General features: G+C 43.7%; 3 protein-coding genes and 1 long non-coding RNA gene across 5 annotated transcripts in view; 1 reads left to right on the forward strand and 3 right to left on the reverse strand.

Moving 5' to 3' along the window:
* LOC118407091 (ubiquitin carboxyl-terminal hydrolase 47-like) overlaps positions 1-2826 on the reverse strand; it is a 25008-nt gene extending 22182 nt beyond the window's left edge. For both annotated transcript variants that reach the window (XM_035807511.1, XM_035807512.1), the window contains exon 1: positions 2661-2826. In XM_035807511.1, the coding sequence (XP_035663404.1) occupies positions 2661-2699 (39 nt within the window). In that variant the 5' untranslated portion in view covers positions 2700-2826. The remainder of the gene's footprint in view (positions 1-2660) is intronic.
* A 16-nt stretch (positions 2827-2842) lies between these two features.
* Positions 2843-6421, forward strand: LOC118407093 (60S ribosomal protein L10a-like). Its single transcript, XM_035807514.1, has 5 exons — positions 2843-2979; positions 3576-3728; positions 4347-4495; positions 4938-5110; positions 6213-6421. The coding sequence occupies exons 1-5, from the start codon at positions 2975-2977 to the stop codon at positions 6381-6383; spliced, it is 651 nt and encodes a 216-aa protein (XP_035663407.1). The 5' UTR covers positions 2843-2974; the 3' UTR covers positions 6384-6421.
* A 1287-nt stretch (positions 6422-7708) lies between these two features.
* LOC118407092 (probable E3 ubiquitin-protein ligase makorin-1) lies at positions 7709-23406 on the reverse strand. Its single transcript, XM_035807513.1, has 9 exons — positions 23116-23406; positions 14569-14694; positions 13831-14054; positions 13167-13357; positions 12611-12697; positions 12141-12268; positions 11504-11614; positions 9358-9502; positions 7709-8763 (listed from the first exon to the last, which is right to left on the reverse strand). The coding sequence occupies exons 1-9, from the start codon at positions 23166-23168 to the stop codon at positions 8569-8571; spliced, it is 1260 nt and encodes a 419-aa protein (XP_035663406.1). The 5' UTR covers positions 23169-23406; the 3' UTR covers positions 7709-8568.
* Positions 16750-22753, reverse strand: LOC118407094. Its single transcript, XR_004830111.1, has 2 exons — positions 22392-22753; positions 16750-16848 (listed from the first exon to the last, which is right to left on the reverse strand). It is a non-coding gene; the product is annotated as an uncharacterized LOC118407094 (long non-coding RNA).
* Positions 23407-23563: the final 157 nt, after the last annotated feature.

Below are 23563 nucleotides of genomic sequence, written 5' to 3' on the forward strand. Positions count from 1 at the left end.
AGCCCATCATCTACCTATTTTAGAACATGGCCACTACCCCGAAGATATTTTTCAAGATGAATCAATCAGGATATCACATTATATTCAAAGTGTGTTAGAGTTACCTCTCATCAAAGAGGTGGAAAAGGGGACCTCCTTGCTCTCATGGATAGAGAATTTATTGATCAATGGAATCTGTTCATGGTGTTTTATGGCATGGCGGTGGGTGGCCATCTCCATCTAGTCTGTTCCATGTGAAACTTCAGTCTACACCCAGCCACAGGCGGGGAAGGATTAATCTCCAAGCAGATCTTGCTGTGGCAAATGGGAAGGAGTTTAGCCGGCAGAGGAGTTATTGGCCACAGCGAAGATCTGCCGCAGAACGGAACCGCTCAAAGGCAGCGGGAGGAGCGATCTTTTCAGAAACGTGTTTCTGCTCCTCCTAGTATCCACTTACCTCCAACGTGCAAATTGGCTAAATTTGGCCAGGATTATCGTTTTACAACCCTTCCGAGCCAGTATCTGGGACAAACGCGGCGAGCCGCGCCAGTTCACAGCGGGGGCTTCCCCCCGAAACCGCTGGAGCAGACTGCATCACAGCGCACCAAGACAACGTATCGACATATGAAATTATCAGTTGTACACAAATAACAAGTTATTATCTAGTTGTTACTTGTATATATTTTGCAATAAAAGCTGCGTTTTAACTAAACACTTCCTTTATCATTTTTTCATGTCTGCAACTTCAAATCTTTACCGATCATATACGCTTGGATTTGACGGACAGACATCGGCGTGTAAAAACGTAGACAGAACTTGAAATTTTGGAAAGGTATCCACATAATCAGCACGTGCATTTTCAGCAAAGCCGATTTGAAATTATTTCTAACGGCGTCCGGTGCATTCTCAGACAAACAAACGGGCGCCGTGGCTTCATGAAACGTTGGGGGAAATCGACGTCAGCGCCCCCCTCCCCACTGCACTTGCGTCCTGTCGCATCGTGCTGACGCGTTTTGCTGTTGTTTTCCTCCAGTACGTAGTCAGTTATTGACACCAAAGAAGCAAAGAAATCCCCAGATGTCACAGAAAACACAATGAACTCTTACAGCCGACCCGTGACGGGATCCCTGGCCCCGCACGCCCGGGGCAATTCGCACCTTCTTCCTAACGCAGTTTAATTGCCTGATAATATCCTTTGAGCGGTTCCGTTCTGCGGCAGATCTTCGCTGTGGCCAATAACTCCTCTGCCGGCTAAACTCCTTCCCATTTGCCACAGCAAGATCTGCTTGGAGATTAGGGAAGGATCTGGTACGGCTAAACTGAATTTTAACCGGCTTTGACTTGAACTTTCAATGACTGGACTGACCGACTAGCCTGGGGCTCCACTTTGCAGACCGGTATAAGGAACATCTTGACCTTGAGAGTCAAGTGGGTTGTCACAGCTTTCCATCATTCAGCCAAACGGACTAAAATCTAACGTTACATCATCATGGCAAGCATATTTGAACTGGGATTTCTGATCATGAACTGTGAGTTACTCTGTTTTGGTTTATTGTTTCGGTTATTCTTTCCACTGTTTCCAGCACTGAGAACATGAATCAAGCTTGTTTTCCAGGAGAGAGAGTCAAACTGTTTTGTTTAGTTTAACCTCCTTGGTTTAACGTACCTGGCACCCATGTTATTTTCTGGAGTGGCGACACTGTTTTCAGTAGTTTACAGTTTTAATAATCAAACTGTGTGTAAGTTTGACGGCATGGTCGAGCCTGTTACTGTCTGTAAAATATTGCACAGATTTTGTTATTTTCTGAAGATCTGGTTGTGTTTTCCAGTGATAAAAATCATTGACTGTTGGGTACTGTTTCGGTAGAAAGAATCGAACTGTTTTGTATAGTTTGACGGCAGTAACCTTGTCATTTTCTGAAGACCTGGTTCTTTGTTACAGCTATGGAAAGCATTAAACTGTTGGTTACTTTTATGACATTGAGTCTTTGTGTCTTAACCCTCTCTAATCCCCTTGGCAATTAGCACAGTGTGTGATCCGACCAGTGGTGCAGAAAAAGTGTTGGTTTATCCAAAAAGTGTGGTACTATCCAAAAAGTGTGGTATTATCTTATGCAAATTTTACATAATCCCACACTTTTTGGATAGTACAACACTTTTTCTGCACTATGTGGATATAATCACAGTAATTGAAGGGCTCCCATTGGCTGAGGGGTAGTGGCCATGTTCTAATTCTAAGAAAAATAATTTTGATGCAACAATAATACTGCTGATTTGAGAAAAACTAGAGGTGTACCAGTTTGTAATTTTCTACGCTTCATGTTTATAACAGAAATATCCATACCATACAAACACTTGAAACAAAACTGTATCTAAAACGATTTTTCTCAGAATTTGGCCTTTGCCTTGCGAGTTGACCAGAAGTTTGGTACAAACTGCACAGGAAATAAATAAAAAAAATTATGCAAAAGAATATGATTTTGTAACGCAAATTATCTTGGTCTCTTTCATGTATAGATCTTCCTCTTAAAGAGCCCACATATATTGACATTTTCACGAAATCGATATATTATTGACCGACGAACGTTCGCGTCCTGAAGTGAGAAAAATTTTGTGTTTTGCACTTCGGTCTTGTCTGACGTCAAGTCTAGGTTTTCAACAGTCACGTGTACTTTTCTCACCTCAGTAGCCACTACTTGCTTTCCCTCAACGGGAAGCATGGTTTCTTCTTCAAGTTCCTGTTACTCCAGTCCAAGGAAACAGCTCAGGCTTCACCTTAAAAGAGTAAAAACGACAACGCCATACAAAAATGAATCAATCTCCAATATTTCACAAGGTTTCAAGATGGCAGCTTCGTCTGGCGCATGCGTGGTGATGCAATCTCGCGGGAAGATCTCGCGAGATTTGGCGTTATTATGACATCTCGCAAATTGATGTCACGCGAGATTTGGCGAGATTCTACCTTTCCTGACTTGGTCCGCTAACGAGGAGCAAGATGAGGTAAGATCTCTTCAAAATCCGTTTTAATCTGCGTCAATCGTTGCTCGTTTTTAGCGAAACTGCACAAATGTTGACCATAGAAGAATGTAGATGTGTCACTAGAGTATATTTTGTGGAAATGTTTCGTTAGATCGTCGTAGTTTGGAGTGAAATGAGACATGCAGTGACTGAAATAATGTGGAGCACGTCGGCCATGCTTTTTGGATACGTGCACGATCATGATCATCAAACATGTCAGAAATAAAACCTCCCTGTAGAAATCCAGCTCTAGGTTACAGTGCTGTGCTGTTTGAAACTGCCTCAAGGTCTGACGGTAAAAACTAACAAAAGTTACCTTTTTCTTTTGGCCAGACTTTAAGAAAAATTAAAAATTCACAAACCCCATGCCTTATGATCTCAAAGCAGATGTTTCGAGTTCAGTAGATGATGCATTTTACCCTAAGCCTTGCAATATCAGCTTTGAGCTTACAGTTGCTTACACATGAGAAACTCCTGCTATACTTATCTATAGTATTGTGTAGCAGAATATAACATAATTTGCATATATATAGCCAACATGTTGATATTATTTCCCCAAATGATTATTCTCTCCACAGTAAGATCAACAGGGACAACCTGTACGAGTCCGTGGACACGGTGCTCGCGTTCTCCAAGAACAAGAAGCGCAAGTTCGTGGAGACGGTGGAACTTCAGATCGCCCTGAAGAACTATGACCCCCAGAAGGACAAGCGTTTCTCTGGCACCGTCAAGTAGGCATACTGCTCCAACCTACTAGTTAGGTAGTCGCACCGTTGTGTGTGGCGGACCCCAACCCAGGGTCTTAAACAATCTGGGGAGGCAAGGGTGCCAATGTGACCCAAGCCGTTATAGAAGGATTCCCACACTTAGCTGGGAAGGTTGCAAACTGGTACTTCTTCATTAAATAGTAGTTTGGAAGTATAAGATACAACTACATGTCAGTGCTCTTTTGGAAAATGCTTTTTGTTATCAAAAAGTACATGCACCTAGCTCTTATACTAGTTATAGTGAAACTGTTTTTTTTGGGGGGGGGGAGGAGGTTGAGAGGCTGCCTTCTGTTAAACTGTTCAAAATTAGCTAAGAAAGTAGTAATTTTGTAGCCTTCCAACATGATCTGTTTGGAGATTAAAACCATAGCATATCACCAAACAACTTGATACCAAGGCAGTTCAGTGATGACAATATTCTGCATGTGTGCAGAGCTCGGCTATGAAGAGCAACCAGAAATAGCTCTAGAATTACACTGAGAACCACGCCTGGTCAAAAATCTCAACACGCACTCACAGAAGCAAAATAGCGATTTCACAGTTATGTTGTTTGTACGAAGTGTTTTTGTCTCCATTTTTCAGGCTGAAGCACACGCCGCGTCCCAAGTACCGTGTGTGCGTGCTCGGAGACCAGCAGCATATCGATGAGGCCAAGGCCAATGAAATCCCCTGCATGGACGTGGAATCCCTGAAGAAGCTCAACAAGAACAAGAAGCTTGTCAAGAAGCTCGGTAGGTATACTGTAAAGTCATTTACTTACGTAAAAAGAAAAGTTTTTCATGCTGTTTTCCATTTGCGGTTGAAACAATTCCCTAGCACAGTAGTCGTACAACTCAAAAAGTCGATTCGAGTTAATTCGAGTCGGACATGTCACAGGAAAAATTGAACTGCTGCAAGAGTTATGGTATTTAAAGACTGTCATGCACAACACAAGCCCTTACAGCCAACCACAAATATTTGTAATAGTATAGTTTAGGCTTGTCTGTGTTTGTGCATGTATGTTTCTGCCGTTCTAATAAACACACTGCAATATTGCCGTAGTACAGTGTTGAAGAACGCAAGAACTTGCACAAAAGCCCCTAAGAGGTGAAGTCTGCTATCTCTGACTACCATGTTAGGAAGAGCAAGATAAGAAAGCTGACAAGATTTTTCCTTCCTTTTATCTTCATCTAGCCAAGAAGTATGATGCATTCCTGGCGTCGGATTCTCTGATCAAGCAGATCCCCCGTATCCTGGGCCCAGGTCTGAGTAAGGCTGGCAAGTTCCCCACCCTCCTGACTCACAACGAGTCCATGACAGGCAAGGTGGAGGAGGTCAAGTCCACCATCAAGTTCCAGATGAAGAAGGTGAGAGTCAAGTAGACGGGTGTCAGTGTAGCCTGATTAGATCTCGCTTACAGCAGCCCACCTAACATCTGAGGGGCCAGCACATACAGTCAAACCTGTATTAGGTGCCACCTCTGCAGAGGGGCCACCTGTCCATAGTGGCCACTTTTTGTCGGTCCCTTGGGTATTTTATCTACAAGTTGCCACCTCTATACAGAGGCCACCTGTCTATAGTGGCCACATCTGTCCGGTCCCTTGAATGGCCGCTATAGACAGGTTTGATTGTACTAGTGCCAGTGCTTTTGCTTGTTTTAACATAATAATGATATCATTATTTCTAACAGAGATCAAATGTGTTCTCAATGTGTTCTCAAGAAGTGTATGTAATATCTAGACTTGAAGTTTATTCTTGTAATTTTGTAGTGGAGCTTTTATTTTGTATTTTTTGGGGCAGGGTCAAACATTGTATCATCAAGAGTAGAAAGAAAAGTTTGCATGTAATCATAACACCAAGGCAGTTCAATGATGACAATATTCTGCATGTGTGCAGAGCTCTCGCTATGAAGAGCAACCAGAAATAGCTCTAGAATTACACTGAGAACCATGCCTGGTCAAAAATCTCAACTCACACCATTCCTACAATAAAACAAGGCTCCACAGTAGGACAGTATTACTAACAGTTTGATATTGGTGTGCCCTAGGTCAAAGTTGACTTTCCTTATCTTGTTATGTTATTATGAGGACCATGCTTTATACCATGTCCGTCATGTTTTGTTTATGTGTCAGGGGTCTTCAACTTTGACATATTACCCACATTGCATTACACTGCACTGCACATGCATGTAGTCTAAACTGTAAACTAACTTATTCCAATGTGGTGCAAACCAGTTGCAGAATTCCAATTACAGCCCAACTACTGTAATTCACCTTGTCATCTCGGTACCAAATCTTAAACATCAGCAATTTATTTGTTATCGGCAATGATAACTTCACGTTCTACAGTCATCACCGTGAAAACTGAACATAGAAGTACATAGAAAACAATTAGGAATTACAGTAGCCTTCTCCCAAGTTTGTTTCAAATTGTCACCTTCTAACCATTGTTATTTATTGTGATGTTTAGGTGCTGTGCTTGTCTGTTGCCATCGGACACGTCAACATGTCTGCGGAGGACCTGGTCGCCAACGTGGTTCTGGCCGTGAACTTCCTGATCTCCCTGCTGAAGAAGGGCTGGCAGAACGTCAGGGCACTGTACATCAAGTCCACCATGGGCCCCTCTCAGCGCCTGTACTAAATCAATTTGGTCATCAATAAATGTGTATGACAATTGTATGTCTGTGTGCTGTGTTGTCCTGAGTACTAATTCCATTTAGTTATGAAGTTACAGCCTGCATTCAGATAGTCTGCCGATTACAGTTTAGGGTAGAAATATACAGCGACTTAGCACATTCCCAGTCTTAATAAATAAGGGTTACAGCCTAGTACGGGTAGTCTCCAAGCAGACCCAACAGTGCCTTAGAGATAGTATCAAAGCTGCCAAAGGAGATAGCAGGCCAAAGGGAGATAGCCGGCTAAGGGAGTCAAACGGGCACCATACTGGTCAGCTTTGATACTATCTCTAAGGCACCGTTGGGTCTGCTTGGAGACTAAGTACGGGGTGAATTGTGAAGAAAAGGCTAGGATAGAAAATGAGATATTTGGAAAACTCTCCAAGCAAAGATCAGGAAATGACTTATTTTGAATGTCTTTTGGCATTTTGTTGGTCTTTCTATTTTGTCTGTCTATTATACTGGAGCCTGATCTCTGCTTTGAAAGTATTTCAAGTCAAGTTATACTTTCAAGGGCTTAGTTCAGAATGATGACTTCCTATCGTAGGACAGTGTCCATGCTTTAGTAGGACTGATAAAATCAAAGACCCCTTCCAGAAGAAAAGTTGAGCCAAACTCACTATTTGGTCAATAGTCATGTTCACCATCATGTAAGGGTTTTACGTTCTTACACATTGACATGGAGGCTTGATGCCTCTTTCTTAATAAAATCTCAATTAGACCCAAGATACTGTGCAACATCAGTTGTCTAAGCATTTGCACAAATTTTATGAGATTCTTATGAATTTCAAGAGAAGTGCACAAACCCCAGAAACGTACTAACTAATGTGATGCGCACAAATCTAATGAGATACACAGGAACCTTAATGCCCGCTGGGAGAAGGCATATTTGTGAGCATTTCCACCCATGATATTTCTATTCCAAAGCATTGAATGGACATACACCATCACTAAGACGTATTTGATAGCCTTTGAGCTACTATTTTGCTTCATTTCGGCGAGTCACGTCATATTTTTTGTCACCGAAGATCCAGGCCCCCATCTTGCCACTCCCACTCCGTCACCTGACCCTGACAGCAGTTGCCCCCTTTGCATAAGACTTAGGCGTTTTCGCAATGATTCATACGTCATAAGATTTGTACGTATTCACATAGTGATTTGTGCGTTTCGCATAAAATTGATACGAACTCCATCAAGTTAGTAGGAACTTGATTAGTATAAAATCTGGGAAAATACATGGCTAATATAAAGGTTTATTAAAAAGACAACATCAATGACCATCAAGCACTTGTAATTGCTCAAATGTTTTTTGTTTATTTCTATATTGATGAGGTAAAATATCATAATACAAGTTTGGATCAGCAAACAAATGCTAACCAAGGTTACAAGTAGTTTGGTTTATAAAAGAAAGGCTTTGGTGGTAAATGGTAATACACTCTGGTACCAATCATTTCTCCTTGCTGTCTGATATATAATGTTATACACCATCTATTTAGTCCATACATGTACTACCACTAATCTGTTATATTTACTTTGTGAACATTGCAACCATACATATTCTAGTACTATCACAAACATGCAAAGAATTTTTTTTCTTGCATGATGAACAAACACCCACACACATCCTCCTCATTTTCATGCTTCATTTTGGACACAGTATACTACTGGACCAACGCACCATACTTAACATGCACACATATAGAAAGGCATCAGAACAAATACATTTTCTACCTTACGTAATATCAGTAATTGTTATATGTAAATGTTGGTGCACCCTTGGTATTGTAAAGTAGAATGTAATGATTGTTCTTCTGAAAGCAGCATTGGGCAAAAAAATAAACATTTAAAGTTCAAACATGCTCAAGTCAGTCAAAACTTCACTGTCCTCCAAAGAATAACCCTATTAGCATGTGTTCATTTGCATGTCCAGCACAAAAAACAACTGTATATAGAATATCAAAAACTAATTGGGTATTCTTCGGAAACAATGTTTTCTAAATCTGACATTGCATCAATAGGGTTTCTGGCACTTAATAGTAACAGTTCTTGCAACATGTGTCTGTAATATGATGACGGAAAACCAGAATTCAGGAGGAAACGCATGAAATCCACCACCAGTTTAGTTCTTGACAAATCCAATATCATACTACACTAGTCGTCATCAAAATCGCTAAGCTCCGAATCGTCTCCCCCGCTGTAATAGTAGAAGAGCAATTCATCCAGCCAATCGTCGCTGTCGGCCCAACTAATGTCGCTTTCTCCGTCCAGTTCATCATCATCGTTCAGGCGCATGTGGCGGGAACTACGCTGTTCAAAGAAGTCCCACAAGTTGTAGTTCTGCATAATCTGTATCAATACAAGGTACATTTGTTTGTTACGAAGGGAGGGACTAGCCTAACATAAACATTTACATCAGGACTAGGACAATGTGCTTCCTGTTTCCCTACCTACCCTAGAAAAAAACCTGCGGACCCTAGACTTTTTTTCTGGGTGGGCACTGGAGTCACATAGCTTCCAGTTAGAATTTGTATTCAGCCTGCTTTCTATTGACGTGAGAACACTGCTTGTCCTATCTAATGAAGGATAAATGTATCTATGTAGGCACAAAATGAAAGTTTGATACCGAAAAACAAGTGTCCTCGTGCATTTCTGTTTACTTTGTTCAACTGCATTGCAATATGTTTAACTTAAGTTTTGGCCAGCCTAAAACAATTATAAGAAAAAAAGATAATCCCAAGGAAAAAAATATTGTGTTTCCTGTTTCAGTCCTGAAAAAAAGGGTCGGTACAAGTGAAAAGAAAACCAACGCAAAAGCTTCAAGATTTATGGTAGGTACGGTACCACACAGTGACGTACACTGATTGAAGGGGGGGGGGGGGATAGTGTGGACCATGTGACTGTGACATTGTACATTATTGTGTAGTGGGTCATAAAAATTACCTTGAATCTGCCATCAGATCCCCCCACCTTCCTCGGTGGTTTGGGCTCTTCCTTCCTGCCGTCAGGGTAAGCGTGGAGGTAGAAACAGTTGCCACCAAACGGACAGGTCCCCTTGCCTTGGTTGAAATACTTGCATGGCTTCTTACTACATAGAAAAAACATGAGTCACACACCATGAGGTCATGGAATTGAATCCTGGCATTCCAAGCATAAAGAAAGGCCCTGAAGTTTACATAACTTTCCTCACTTTTATTCCAGGTGTAAAATGGGTACCTGACTTTCATTGGATTGGTCAAAGGCAGTGCCCCTATGGCCTCAAAGACCATGGCACCTTAACCTAATGTCCTAAGTAATCACTTGAAATACTTTGTTCATGAACATACAGATACATATTACTGTAAATGCAGAAACTTTCGCGGTGGTTTAATGTTCGCGTTTTTTTGCGGTGGTCGCTTCACCGCGAACTTAAAACCACCGAAAACAATTTTCCATGGCAGTAAGAGACTACAGTACATGGTGCTACCATGAACTTAAAACTGCCGCGAAAAGTCCCTTTTCCCGCTACCGCAAAATTAAATCCGAAGCAAACTTAAAAGCATTTACAGTACTCCAAAACAAGCACACTATTGAGATGAAGGTATGATTAGGTGTAGATCATCAGCCATTTACGTACAATACAGTGAAACCTGCCCATCCGGGCAACTCTATCCACCTACCAACTCCAGTCAACGGACACTCTGAGACGGTCCCGTCCTATTTTGCATAGTAATGGTCCTCTTTTAAACAACCAACTGCTTACCCCAACCAGCGGACACTTTGTTCCGGGCCGCACCAGCCATTCACACTCTATTCAACGGCAGCGACAATCAGTCCGGCGGTCATTTCAAAGAATAGTCTACAATCGTCGGCAAGCTTTCACATTTTATTCTGCCAAACCTTCAAATTTTCTGACAGCACAGGTCTATATCACCAAGGAGCTTTATCACAAGAAAGTTCAATAGAATGGAATTTAAGGTCGGAAACATGAAAGATCGCACTTTATGTCATCGCATCGTAGAACGTAACGTTAACGTTACATAATCTTTACAATTCAACCGGCGTAAAATATATTTAGTAAACGCTATTCACGAAAAAAAACCTCTAGAAATATGACATACTTTAATCAAATCTTGATTCATGTGGCAGACATCGCCTGGTGAGCTGTTTTCTTGAATAAATTTGGAATTTCTCGGCGGTTTCGCTCTTCGTCACATTGTGATTGTTTTCGTCACCATTTCTCCAAAATGGCGGGCAAGCTAGATTGACCCTGGAGGTCACGGAATATTCCATTGATAACAGGGCCGTCGACAACTGTATACATTTATTTTTAAACGCTATGATCGGTATACGCTATCGTAGTACGAACGTAAAAGCGCCTTCATGTTTCTTTATTAAAAGCAACATTTGTTTTTTTATTCATTATGTTTCATTTGTGCCATGAATAGCGCGCACCGAGCCTTCAGTTTCCCTTCATTCAGAGTGGGTTTGTTGTTGTTTTCCAAGCGACGCCATTTTTTTTTTTTCGGCCCGGAGAAGACAGACCAAAACGCAAGCGATTTTCTTTGACATAAAGGGCATAATTTTAGGTTAAATGTCCCTTTTATCGCCACCAAAAAACTTTATGATTGTCTGGCTTGCCGTGGCAGTTGTAACCACGCCGTCCACTGAACATTAATTGTCTGCAAAAATTTCCGACGCGGCGTCAGCGCAGCCCAGCTTTGATCAAGCAATGGCGTTTGATCTTTTTTGTTCAGACCACCGGTATTCACATTACTGTATAAGTGTACATTAATGTACATTTTGTGTAAGTTCTTTTCATTATTGAGTTCAATGGTTTTTATGTATTTCTTTGCTCAGTTTAATTAAATATGTTCATTGGAAGTCAAAACATGTGTGCTTGTGAGTTCTATCTAAGAAGTAGTTATACATTACATATACACAGATGCCTGTCCCCACATTCATACCAACCAACCCAAATTTTATTCAACAACCAACTCCAGTCAACAACCATATTTCGTTGGTCCCTTGAGTGGTTGTTGAATGCAGGTTTGACTGTATTTGGTTCAAGTGTTTTAGGCCGGATTCACAGCACAAAAGAACCACTCACCTCAGAGCGACCTTGTATGTACCAATCAGCTCAGTCTTCTCTGCTGACTCTACCACCCAGTACTGACTGGGGGTCACGAAGTCTGACTTGACACGACATTCAGGGCAGGACCTGGGAGAAACATTCAAGTTCAATAACATTAGCCTGAAGGTAGAGACAGAAGAATGTGGTAGCCTCTACAACATATACATGTATTTGTAGTCTTTAAAAACTAAGAAAGTGGATACCAACATAATACTGTAAACCTAACTAGTTTTGAGTGGATCTGATAATGCAGCTTGGACTGGAAAGGTCTTTGTGGCATTTAAAGTTCACATTCAACATACAATACAAAAGCACATTTATGGTAAAGAGGATTCCTTAAAAAAAACGAAAATAAAACTGCAAATATTCCAAGATTTACAGTACCATATGATAACGAAGTTGGCAAAGCATAGAAGGGCATAACAATAAAATCACAGTAATACTGTCATTATCATGTGAATACTGGTATTTGTAGGAAGGTAACAAAAACATATTGGGGACAAGCAAAATAACTTTCATTATTTCATCCATCCCTCCCTTCCTCCATCCCTGCCTCCATCCATCCCTCCTTCCCTCTATCCATCTATTCTCTTTGCCCGCCTTCCTGTCTCACCTTACGATCTTTTTCTCGAACTGCCGTGCACTGCGCCACTTGCGTATACAGCTGAGGCAGAAGGGGTGGTTACAGTTAGACAGGATTCCAAACCGTCTCTCACTCGGGGGAGTCTTGTCCCAGATAACCTGAAGAAGAAAGAAACATAGCACAACAATATAGCGACGTCTAACATTTGAACAGTAGTGCTCCTCGAGGCATTTTTAATGTTAGGATTTGGCGATGGTCAGACAGTATTGTTGGCAGCCTAGCCACGGTGCCATCTTTCTTCTACAAGAGCTGTTTTTGATGCAGGTGATCAAAATAAAACAGGGTGGTGTTCAACAGGATATATCATAAAGAAAGTCAGCATATTATATCACGCTGTGCATATGTAGTTGAAAACAAGAACAATACAGGTTTGGCTAAACAGTAACTTAGTACTACTGATTGTTTGTTTGTTTGTTTATTAATTGTGATTCTGCACCAACCTCCATACAGATGCCACACTGGATGTCCTTGCTCCGAGCCACAGCGAAAGAGTGTTCCATGTCCTTCTCATGGTCCGACACACATTGCTGTTAGTAGAGGAAAGAGGGCTTTGTTACAATCACACGAAACAGGTCTCATGATTTCTGCCTAACCAAAACAAAATTTCAGCATCCTCACTCATGGTATCTCACGGAATCATGCTACATTTGGACAGACTTTTCATAAAATAACAAGAAATTGGATGCACTAGACACCCTTACACTGGGGATCCTCTGATAAGCATGAAATTCTGATTGACCAGGGATGACACTAGGTCATTTGTGGTCTGACAGTAATTTTGCCCCTCAGGATATCTTAGTTAGAATGCACCATTTTAACTTAAAACTCTGCACCATGAAAGGTGAATGCCCCCGGACCCCGCTACAATACTCACTCCCATATTACTTACCGTGACTCGGCAAGACATTAGGACCCCCTATAAATAAAGTATAATAAAACCCTACATAAAAGCCTGCATGAGAATCATGCAAAGAAACAAAACTTGTCTCTCCTGACCTCCATGTGTTGCGACTGTTGTGCGGGGTCGTTAGGATGTAGACAGTAGCTCCCACACAGCTCACACAGCAGCCCGTGTGTGTAAATACATCTGTCGCCATAGCGACACGACCCCATCATGGCGTACGGACACAGCAGCTTCCTGGTCTCCTCCAGGTCCACTTTGGAGGCCTCCTCATCTTCTGTCCCAACTGTACATCAAAACCATTAAGAATCCGCTCTTGGGGTGTTGCCAAAAATCAATAACCAGTATATGCCAAAATAGTGTCCAGTTAGTTAAGTAACTGCTTTTTTGGATAACTTATTACCTGGATGTCTAATTCTCATCAACGTAAATAACCAGTATACTTAGTGCTTTTGTGCAAGAGAAGAATTGACGAAAACGTGGGCCCACTATCAGCTTCCTATGGAACTGAAGTGGCATCTAAGTTGCAGATTTTTTAAAGTAAAGATTTTAAAGATGTCTACCTTTTCTCTAACGGAAAGCATATTAGTGAAACAAAGAAACTCTAGAAAAAATGTAGAGAAATGTTAAGGCGTTTGCATCTTTCATCTATTGTAAAGAAAGCAAACCTTGTCAAGCTTTCATCAAGCATCAAAAGTTGGAGCAAACAAGAGCTTAACAGGGCTATGTTCCAGGCTAGCAAAACTAGTAACATCTTACTTTTTCCTCTGTAGGGCTGGCCGGGGACAAACTCTGCTGCGTCTGTCCACTTGCTCCAGGAAAACTTGGTATCAGACAGGCCAGGGGATGTCTCGTTTCTACCACCAGTTTCTTGGCTCTTGAGGTCGGTTAGTTTGACTTTGAGAGAACTTTTCCGTTCTTTCGGTTGGAATGTGGGGCTAGGAGAGCGAGGTTCGTCTGGTGTGGATGATACATGGGCAAATCTGACAAGAAAAGAGAGGTTTGGTGGGATGTAACTTACCTTACTTGTCAGACTAGCATGTTTAACAACTTTACCATGAAGTTTGTCGAAGTGTGTGACAGATAGATCGAAACCATAGCCCCACCAAACTCTGTTATAACATTACAATATGATAAAATGTTTGACAAACATGCAGGCATTCTCTCATTGGTAGAACAGCTAATTGCCATGCAATAATTGGTCCAACTGCTAATTGTGATTGACAGCTAGGATCAGTCTATTCTGATGATGATATTTACAAGTAATGTTACTTATAGGCAAAGTGACCAAACAAATTCGTGACAGGCATTCCATGTCAAGGGGTCAATGGAAGATCATACTAATTCATGGGGAGGTATTCTGTGTTTTCCATTGTATATTACCTCTATGCTAGTCAGGTTCACCATGCAGTGACAAGATGCTACTGAAGGACATATCTACTTAACTTGCATATTAAAATCAATGAATTACAAGACAAATGGGAACTCTTGATTCACCTGCACTTGTCTCCAAAAGCACACTGGTTCTTCAGGAAGAAGCGGCACACAGGCGGCGCCTTGTTCGCCTGGTCGTGAGAGTACCTACAGGTGTCTCCATATCTGCATACACCACTCACAAAGAACCTGAATTAAAGAGAGATGATACTGTAAATTCATTTATTTTTGCAGCGGCTTGATTTCAAGGTACCGTAAGAGGGAAAAGGTGGTGCTTTAAGTTCTCTGTTGTAGCACAGTAGCAATACAAAAGACACAGGTACGGTTCCAAATCAGACCTCCTGTTTCAACCTCCTTGCTTTAAGAGACTCTAGAAGTAAAAGAAATGATCAAAATGAACGGACACAGACTATGAACTACTAGTGTTTTGTACCATGCATATGTAGTGATATATATGTTGATAGATTTATTATGACTCCATGTAATCTGTATCTCTGTTATCTTTTATCTGGCCCTAACCTCTCTCATGACCTCAATGAAAAGTGACCTGCAGGCCGTTTTGAGTTTCTCATGAATAAATAAAGGTTCAAACAAACAAACATATTAGTGGTGTCTTGGTTTTTTCATAAAATAAAACTACCACAAAAATGTTTTAAGCACTTAAGGCCTAAATGTTTAATGTGTGATTGGATTCTTGTAACTTGTAAAACAGTCTTCCAAAACAGAAATTGCCTTATGCAAGGAGGTTAAAAAACACAGGTTTTTTAACCTCCTTGCCTTATGCTATACACGCAATGGTACCAATTTCCCAAATGCACCTTCTGCCAAATACACATTACCAGAATGCATGTATACCCATTACAATGGTTGTAGAAAAGGTGCAAATTGCCCAAACTTGCTGAGGTGTGAAAGTGCATTCGGTGCTTTACGTCACTGTTTAACAATTGGTACATTGTCCCTGATTCAAGGCATCTATCAACATTTATCCTACAAATGCATACCACATTTGTATAAAGTACTATGTGAATATTTGTACTACTGTACTACTATCAACATTACAAGTGTATATGTAGATTATAAGCTTTGAGGCCACATTTGTTTGCATGTTCAAAACAACATACTAGCTAGTACTTTTACACTAAATGGGAATGCATGCCATTTTTACGTGGGTTATCGCATACTCAGCTGTTTCAATTCCATGCCACTTGTATTGTAAACAGACTCCTCAAATTTAATGTAGGGCATAATTGGTCCACCTAATTTTAGAAAAAGGGAAACTAAAGCGTAGAATTCAACATAGACCCCCATGTATACAACATGAGATATGCATGTAGTAACTGGGATACATAGTTTGCATTTGAAAAGTGCATGCAAAAATTTTTTTTTGTAAGCCCATGCTTAAAATGATTCTGAATAGAACAATACTCAACCCTACATTGAGTGATGAAGAAAGATACTTTAAAGTACTGTAAATTTGTTTTATTTTTGCATGGATCTAATTTCCTTTCTACAATCCTTTATTACAAAAAATAATATAATTTCATGGTATCAAGGAGCTTTAATATACTGGTAGGACCAAGGAGGTTATATTCAGAAGGAGATTGGACACAAGTTGCCTTCATTCAGTGATGTTCCCCTCAGGTGAGAAGTAACAACTTCACGTCGAGGTGCTAATTACCCCCCGATCTGCATACGCCGGCAAGCAAGGGTCCTTTGTTTACAGTCTTTTTCAAGATAACTCGCACTGGAAACAGTGACTTTAAAACGGGTTGAGTGATTTTGAAGAAGTTCTTGAAGAATCGAAGGCACCTGGCTGTCTTGCAGACAACACAGAACTAGCGATAGCTATAGCAGTAACATTTTTACTTGTAATACGTGCGGTTGAGCTAAGCTGACCTCACTGTCACAAATTATACATGTATTTAACTGCCACTGCATTTAAACTAACGTATTGCATCTAGAAGTTCATTTTCTAAACGGTAATATGTATTTTAAGACCATCAAAAATTCTTACCTTCAAGATCGTTCATACTTTTCTGCAACAATTGTCTTGCGTAGCGGAAATAAATAGACTATGGGTAGGGGGAGGGAAATCTTTATTCATCGCTACCGTCAAGTCAGAATACCGACTAGAAATTGTATGAACTATTTGATCGGAGGTTCCCAAGAAACACTTATTGTGACGTTATTTAGAAGAAACGTTATATTTAACTATAAACAGAACACGATGATTACCACTCTTGGTTTAGATACGTAAATTTTATTCCGAACTACGTGGCCTTTTCGGCAAGGCCGTATCCACTATGGCGTCGATTTAGTGGTCTTCCCTTCCTCGGTAGTTTTCTGAAAAGCACAAACATGGACTCGATAAGACTGGGAACCTAGTTGTACAACGTTAACGTCACATCAAGGAGGTTATTGGTCACATAAACAAGTGGATATGATGTCGCCGCGTGTACCGGGTTGAACTACAAACGATTAGGCGTAATGATCAAAATGTCGACTACAAAATCCCATGTCGCTAGTACATATAACCTCCCACCCTGCCCATGAGTGTGATGGATCCACGGAGTCCGTACTGACACAAAAATAAAGCAAAACTCAAACGCAGAGTCCAGTAAATCTAAACTGAGTCCAATGACAAACAATATTTCAATGGGTCACCAAAGCATTAAACTATCCAGGAAATTCGTCAGTTTCGGTGGGAAATTTGTTAAATAATTTTTATGGAGACATTTAATACAGAACATTTTTCATATTTTCGAGCAAAAAAATCCCGTACGCATCCACAAAAATGCTTATAAAATGATAGTTATCTACCTACCTGGCTTAGATAACTACAGTTATCCAAGCAATCGTAGAAACATATGTCCCACCCCTAACTCTTCCCATCCCAGTGTTCGCTGAGGTCTTACCTCTCAAGCGAGCTGTTAGGAAGAGGAGGATCCGGATGTGACGTGTGGTCACCCGGATGTTTTTCTTTGCTGTAAATAGCTGCCATCTGGGAAGAGTTAGGGGTGGGACATATGTTTCTACGATTGCTTGGATAACTGTAGTTATCTAAGCCAGGTAGGTAGATAACTATCATTTATCCGTCGCAATCTCCGAAACATATGGCGATTTTGAAGAAAGTGAGCTGAGGCTAAAAGAATTAGCAAAGGAAAGAAAGAAGCTCACCATGTGAGGATATGGTCAGGGTAGAGTCCTAGGTTGTGTCTGCTCACACCCAAGGCATCCCCACTTTGAAGTCTCGAGGAAGATTCTCTCTCATGTGAAGTTGAGATCTGTGGTCGGTCGTTGTACTCCGATGTCTGGAGACGGGGTGTCAGTTGTTGACACCGTCCCCTGGCCTCCCGTTATTGTTGGGAAGTCAGGATGGCTCGTCCTAGATCCGAGTCGGCTTCTGGACGATAATAGAAGGTTTGAAAGGTCGCAGCTCTAGACCAGTCAGCCAACTTGAGCAGTTCTGGGAGCGATAAGCCTTTCCTGAACGCTGCGGAGGCAGCGGCCCCCCTGTGCGAGTGGGGCTTGAATATCGAGACATCTATTCCTGCTAGGGACATAATCTCTTTCAGCCACCTCGCAATGGTCGATGAGGTGACTGATTTTTTAGTCCGAAAGGACATGAAGAGTTTCCTCTCCAGGCGTAAGTCCTTTGTTCTCTGGATATATGCCCGGATATAGGAGACTACAGAGAGGCTTTCTTGACCTCCATAGTGTTGGAGGACTATCTCCCTGTAAGGCCGGCCTGGCCTATCTGTTTTTGTCAGATTAGCAGGTACGAACGTTACTTTTGTTGTTGACATGGCCATGAGGTCAAGTGACAGAGAAGACAGGGTAGCTGACCTGTCTGCTGAAGTTAATGCCATAAGTGTGGCAGTCTTGAGAGTCAACATCTTTAGGGACAGATTGTCAGGGGGATGTAGTGTCTTCAAATACTGTAAGACTTTGTCTACGTCCCAAGTTACCAGGTATCTTGGGCGGGGAGGTCTCAGGTTAAAGATACCCATCATAAAGCTGGATACCATCCAGTGTTGTCCAATACGTACGCCCTCGATCGGAAGTCTAGTGGACGAAATGGCCGATCGGTATACATTAAGGGACCTGTATGCCAAGCCTTCTGAGTATAAGGAATGGAGAAAGTCCACTACTCTAGGGATGGGAGCTGTTGTAGGGTCTAGCAACCTGGCCCTACACCAGGAAGCATAGCGATTCCAGGCGCTCTGATATTGCTTGTTTGTTGACTTCCTGGTAGCCGCTGTGAGCACCGAAGTTGCCTCTTTGGAGACCCCAAGAGCGGCTAACGCCTGCCCGATACAGCCCATGCGGTCAGTTTTAGGGTCTTCCACAGCGGGTGTGTTTCTGTCCGACTGCCCGGAAGGCTGAGGGAGTACTTGTCTACCGGCAGAGGAAATGGTTCGTCTGTGGCTAGCTCTTTGAGAAGCGGGAACCATGGTTGGCTGGGCCAAAATGGTGCGATTACCATCGCCTGAGCCTTGTCTTGCCGCACCTTGGCTAGGCAGCGGGACAGGAGGCATACTGGGGGAAATATGTACACTTTCATTCCGTTCCATGGCCATGTGAACGCATCTACTTTCCAGGCTAGAGGATCGGGTTTCCAGGAGCAAAACTTCGGCAGTTTGGTGTTGAGTCTGGACGCAAATAGGTCCACCTCTGGGTGGAAGTTGAGTTGACGGCTGGCTAGACGGAAGAGGTCGGGATGTAGAGACCACTCTGTCGTGTCCTGGAAGACCCTGGAGGCTGTGTCTGCCTCCTCGTTTTGAACTCCTGGAATGTGCTCTGCTGAAATGGTGAGACCCCTTGCTAGGGACCATTTCCACAGATTCAGTGCAGTCTTGCACAATGTCAGGGACTTGCATCCTCCCTGATGATTGATATAGGCTACCGCTGAGGTGTTGTCTATCCTCAGATGTACATGGCTGTTCTTCCTGGTGGCAGCGAAACACTGGAGAGCGAAGAATGCCGCCTTCAGCTCCAGTTCGTTTATGTGGAGCTTGCTCTCTGACAGGGACCAGCGGCCCCCTGTTTGATTGTTCTCGCATGTGGCTCCCCACCCTTGGAGGGAGGCGTCCGAGGTAATGGTCAGTATCGGACCTTGAGGGTTCACGAAGACTTTGCCGTTCCACTGGCTCAGACATTGAGACCAGACAAGAAGCTCTTGCCTGGCCTCCTGTGGAAGGGTTACCTTGTCCTCCCAAGACAGGCCTTGTGTCCGGGAGTCGTTTAGCAAGGTTTGCAAAGCCCTGTAGTACAGCGGAGCTGGTAAAACCGCTAGTACTGACGCGGTCATCTTGCCTAGTACTCTGGCAAGTTGTCTTAGGGAGATCTGCTGCGATCCTTGCAAGGAGGAGCAGGTCTGAACCAGATTCATCACTTTCTCCTCTGGAAGGGAGAAGGTAAGGAGCAGGGAGTCGATCACCATGCCCAGGAAGGTTATCTTCTGGGTGGGTATCAACTGTGATTTCTCCCAATTCAGGAGAAATCCTAGAGAAGTCAGGAGATCGATGACAAACTTCAGATTGTCCCTGCATTCTTGGGCTGACGTGCCCAGGATGAGGATGTCGTCCAGGTAAATGATTATGCGAATTCCCTGGGATCTGATCACTGCTATGATGGGTTTGGTGATCTTTGTGAAGGCTCTGGGTATGCAATTCAGCCCGAAAGGGCAGACTTGGAACTCCCACAGGCGAGATTGGAATTGAAACCTGAGGAGTTTGCGAAAGGATGGGTGTATGGGAATGTGGAAGTAAGCATCCTGGATATCCAGGGATGCCATCCAGTCTCCGGGACGTATGAGAGATTTGAGGTCTTGTAGTCCCTCCATCTTGAAATGTGGGGCCAACACATACTGATTGAGAGGTTTCAGATTTACGACCGGGCGCCAGCCACCCGACTTCTTTGGAACCAGGAAGAGGCTGGCTACAAACTCTCCCGGTGTAGGCAGAACTTCCGTTATCGCCCCCTTCTGCAGAAGTGACTGAATCTCCTTTGAAATTAAGTCTGTCTCCTCTGTGGAACGATTCTGTTCTCGTGGTGCTACGCGTTGTATTGGTCGTCCTGTGAGCTGCGGCTTCAGACCCTGGATCGCCTGAAGGACCCAGGCGTCCGACGTAATAGCCTGCCACTGTGGCAGGAAGTGTTGTAGCCGGCCAGCTACTTGGGTAAGAGGCTGCAGCGCAGGGGGCGACCGGGGTGATACCACCAGGGAGGGGTGAGGTGTAACCTCTAGTTTTTTGCCTGGCGCTTCCCCTTGTGGAAGTTCTTTGAGCCCTGGGGTTTGTGTGAGTCACGAAAGGAGCGGTTAGATTGACCGTGATGACGTCCTCCCCTGGAGCGGTGCCTCCCCCCAGGAAGGTTGGTACCAGAAGACTGTTGAGTCTTCGGTGATGCCGGTTTGTTGTAGAGAAGGGCCGGCTTGTTGGCAGCGAAACCTGAGCTGTTTAGCCTGGCCACTGTCTTTTCCGTTTTCTCACAGTCCTCAATGTTCTTGATGATATCCTCTCCCAGGAGCCACTTACATGTGGCATTGGTAAGGCGTCCATCGACATTCTGGGACTTCCCAGGCACCTTTTGCTTGTCGTGGACCAAGCATTTGAACCTTGGGTCCACCCACTCGTGGACCAGGCGGCGCCTCACTCCTGTGATTTCATTACAGACACTGCCCAGGAGTTGGCCCGTAACCTTCAGGTTGGTCACAAGTGTGTTAGCTAGTTCCGATAACTCCTTGTTATCGGACACAGTAAGGGGTACTATCGTGTCAAGAGACACTAGTAAGGGCTGTACTGCGCGCAGTACGTGCTCCTGGATTTTCTTGATAGAGTCATCGTGTTTGACCGCTTGGACCGAGTGTTTGATCCCCTCCCACTTCTCCCTCAAGAGAGGTTGTAGGTTTGGGGCCGAGACAGCTTCCAACTGGCTCTGGTCCAGTAAGTAAGGTTTGACGGTGGTGTCAAAAGTCTGCTGAGAAAACAACAGACACCTTTCATTTTTGAACCAGTTGAGTAGCTTGTCTGAAACAAGTACCCCTGTTTCCTTAGGTTCAATGGAAGTGAGGAGGTCGTAAGGGTCTGGAGGGGGGGACGTGGTCACCTCCTCCTCCTTCTGGTCAGGGATGAGTTCCTGTTCAACTTCAAGGTTCCGCTCCCGCTCATGAAGCTCTGATTCGGAGGGAGCAAGGACACTAATGTCGTCCCGAACCTGAGATGTCGACGGGCTGGTCGGGCGGTGACTCCTAGAACGGGACCGAGAGCGGGACGAGTAGCGACTCACGTCATCCCTTTGGCGGTGCAGGGGGGACCTGGACCGCTCATGGCGCCTGTGCCGACGATAGCGAGCATCGTCCTCGTCTTCCGAGCCGCTGCCGCTGGAAAAGCTTGAGAAGCGGCTCCTGGACCGACTGTTGCGGTCCGTAAAGGCCCGCATCGAACCAGACACTGCCTCAGCCACCATTTGTTGGAGGCCCTGCACAAACGCTGGATCTTGAAAGATCTGCGATCCGACTGACAGAAGTTCGGTTCCCGCCAAATCGTGGGGGGAGCCGCCGTGTGCATGGTATGTGTGGTCCCCCGGCACCTCAGAGGTGGCGGGCGGGCCATGTGCGCTTGGCGCGATCGACTGATTTTGACCGTTTCCCGGCGCTGGAGCGGCAGGAAGGGAACTTGATTAGAAGACATATTGAGCTGAAGAACGCGCTGCCGAGTGGGTAATGAAAAATATCTTACCTCGCTCAGTCGAGCTAAGTTAGAAGAGGAGGATCCGGATGTGACGTGTGGTCACCCGGATGTTTTTCTTTGCTGTAAATAGCTGCCATCTAGCGAGCGCGTTAGGAACGCCATATGTTTCGGAGATTGCGACGGATAACTCACCCATGTCGATCGTACAGCGGTGAAACACACATCAAAATGGCCGTCAGCGTCTTGTCCAAATGATGCCGCCTTTTGCACACGTCACCCGCGCTTCCCAAATAAGGAAATACGCGGAAACTGCCCGCATGCCGATCTCAGCCTCGGGTGATCTTCGGCCAAGCTCGGACGCGTGACGTCACAGTCGGGCTCTTCTGATTGGCGCTCGGTTAAAAATGGCGCCATGCCCTGAACCCAACATCAGATCAGAGCGGCACCGCCGGAGGGCGTAAACAAAAGGCCGCCACGGGAGCTAGCGGGTCTAAACAATAGCGCGCAACGGGGTATTAAGCCCGTCCAATCTCCTTCTGAATATAACTTCCTTGGTAGGACATAGAGTCACCACAAAAAAATAAAGCCACTGTGAATATTTTAAGATTTACAGTAATATTTTGCATCCTGTGCATGAGGCCTGTTGCATATACATTTTTGTAGGTATCAGGGGCGAGATGTAGACCATAAAAAGTCTTAAACATCTCAACGTAAATCTTAAACATATGTTAACTTACAAAAGATCGGCGTTTCATGCAAATATCTATTGATTAAATATTCTGCAGTTAATTGGTAGATATACGGTACGAAAATAGCGATGCATAAAAAATCTGCTCAAGCCCTACGGATCTGGAATTAGCTACCACCAGGAAGCTTCTGATCGCGAGATTTTAATTGGGAAATCCTTGAAAAATACCTGCACAAAACCTGTCTTGTCCAAGCCTGTTCCCTCGGAGTTGCTGCCGCCATGTTTTCTCCCTTTTCCCGCCGAACTGTCCGGGTTGTCCCGGGGTCTGGGGCACGAGCCTGGACATGTACACCGCTCACACCAGCCCCGTATGGGTCGGACACGATCGCGGCCGGCTATACCCTCCCCATGCACTTCTGACTGTGTTTTTGTCCTGTGAAGATGAGATATTCTCTTCTGATCTTCAGCTCCGAATCGGCGGGGAGTTAGCTGGAACAGTAGTCAGGTCATAGGTCAGGCTAGGTCACGTGTTGGCTTGGGCAAGCCCAAGTTAGTATTTTGGATGAGGTGATGGGGACGATAAAATTTCATGTGAGAATATGGAACGAATTGTTTTTGTGACAGGAGACTGTGGCATCGTGTAGTGTTTTTGTTAGCATTTGGACCCAAATTAAGG

This window comes from Branchiostoma floridae, chromosome 19 (genome assembly GCF_000003815.2).
Source record: "Branchiostoma floridae strain S238N-H82 chromosome 19, Bfl_VNyyK, whole genome shotgun sequence".
Taxonomy (NCBI): Eukaryota; Metazoa; Chordata; class Leptocardii; order Amphioxiformes; family Branchiostomatidae; genus Branchiostoma; species Branchiostoma floridae.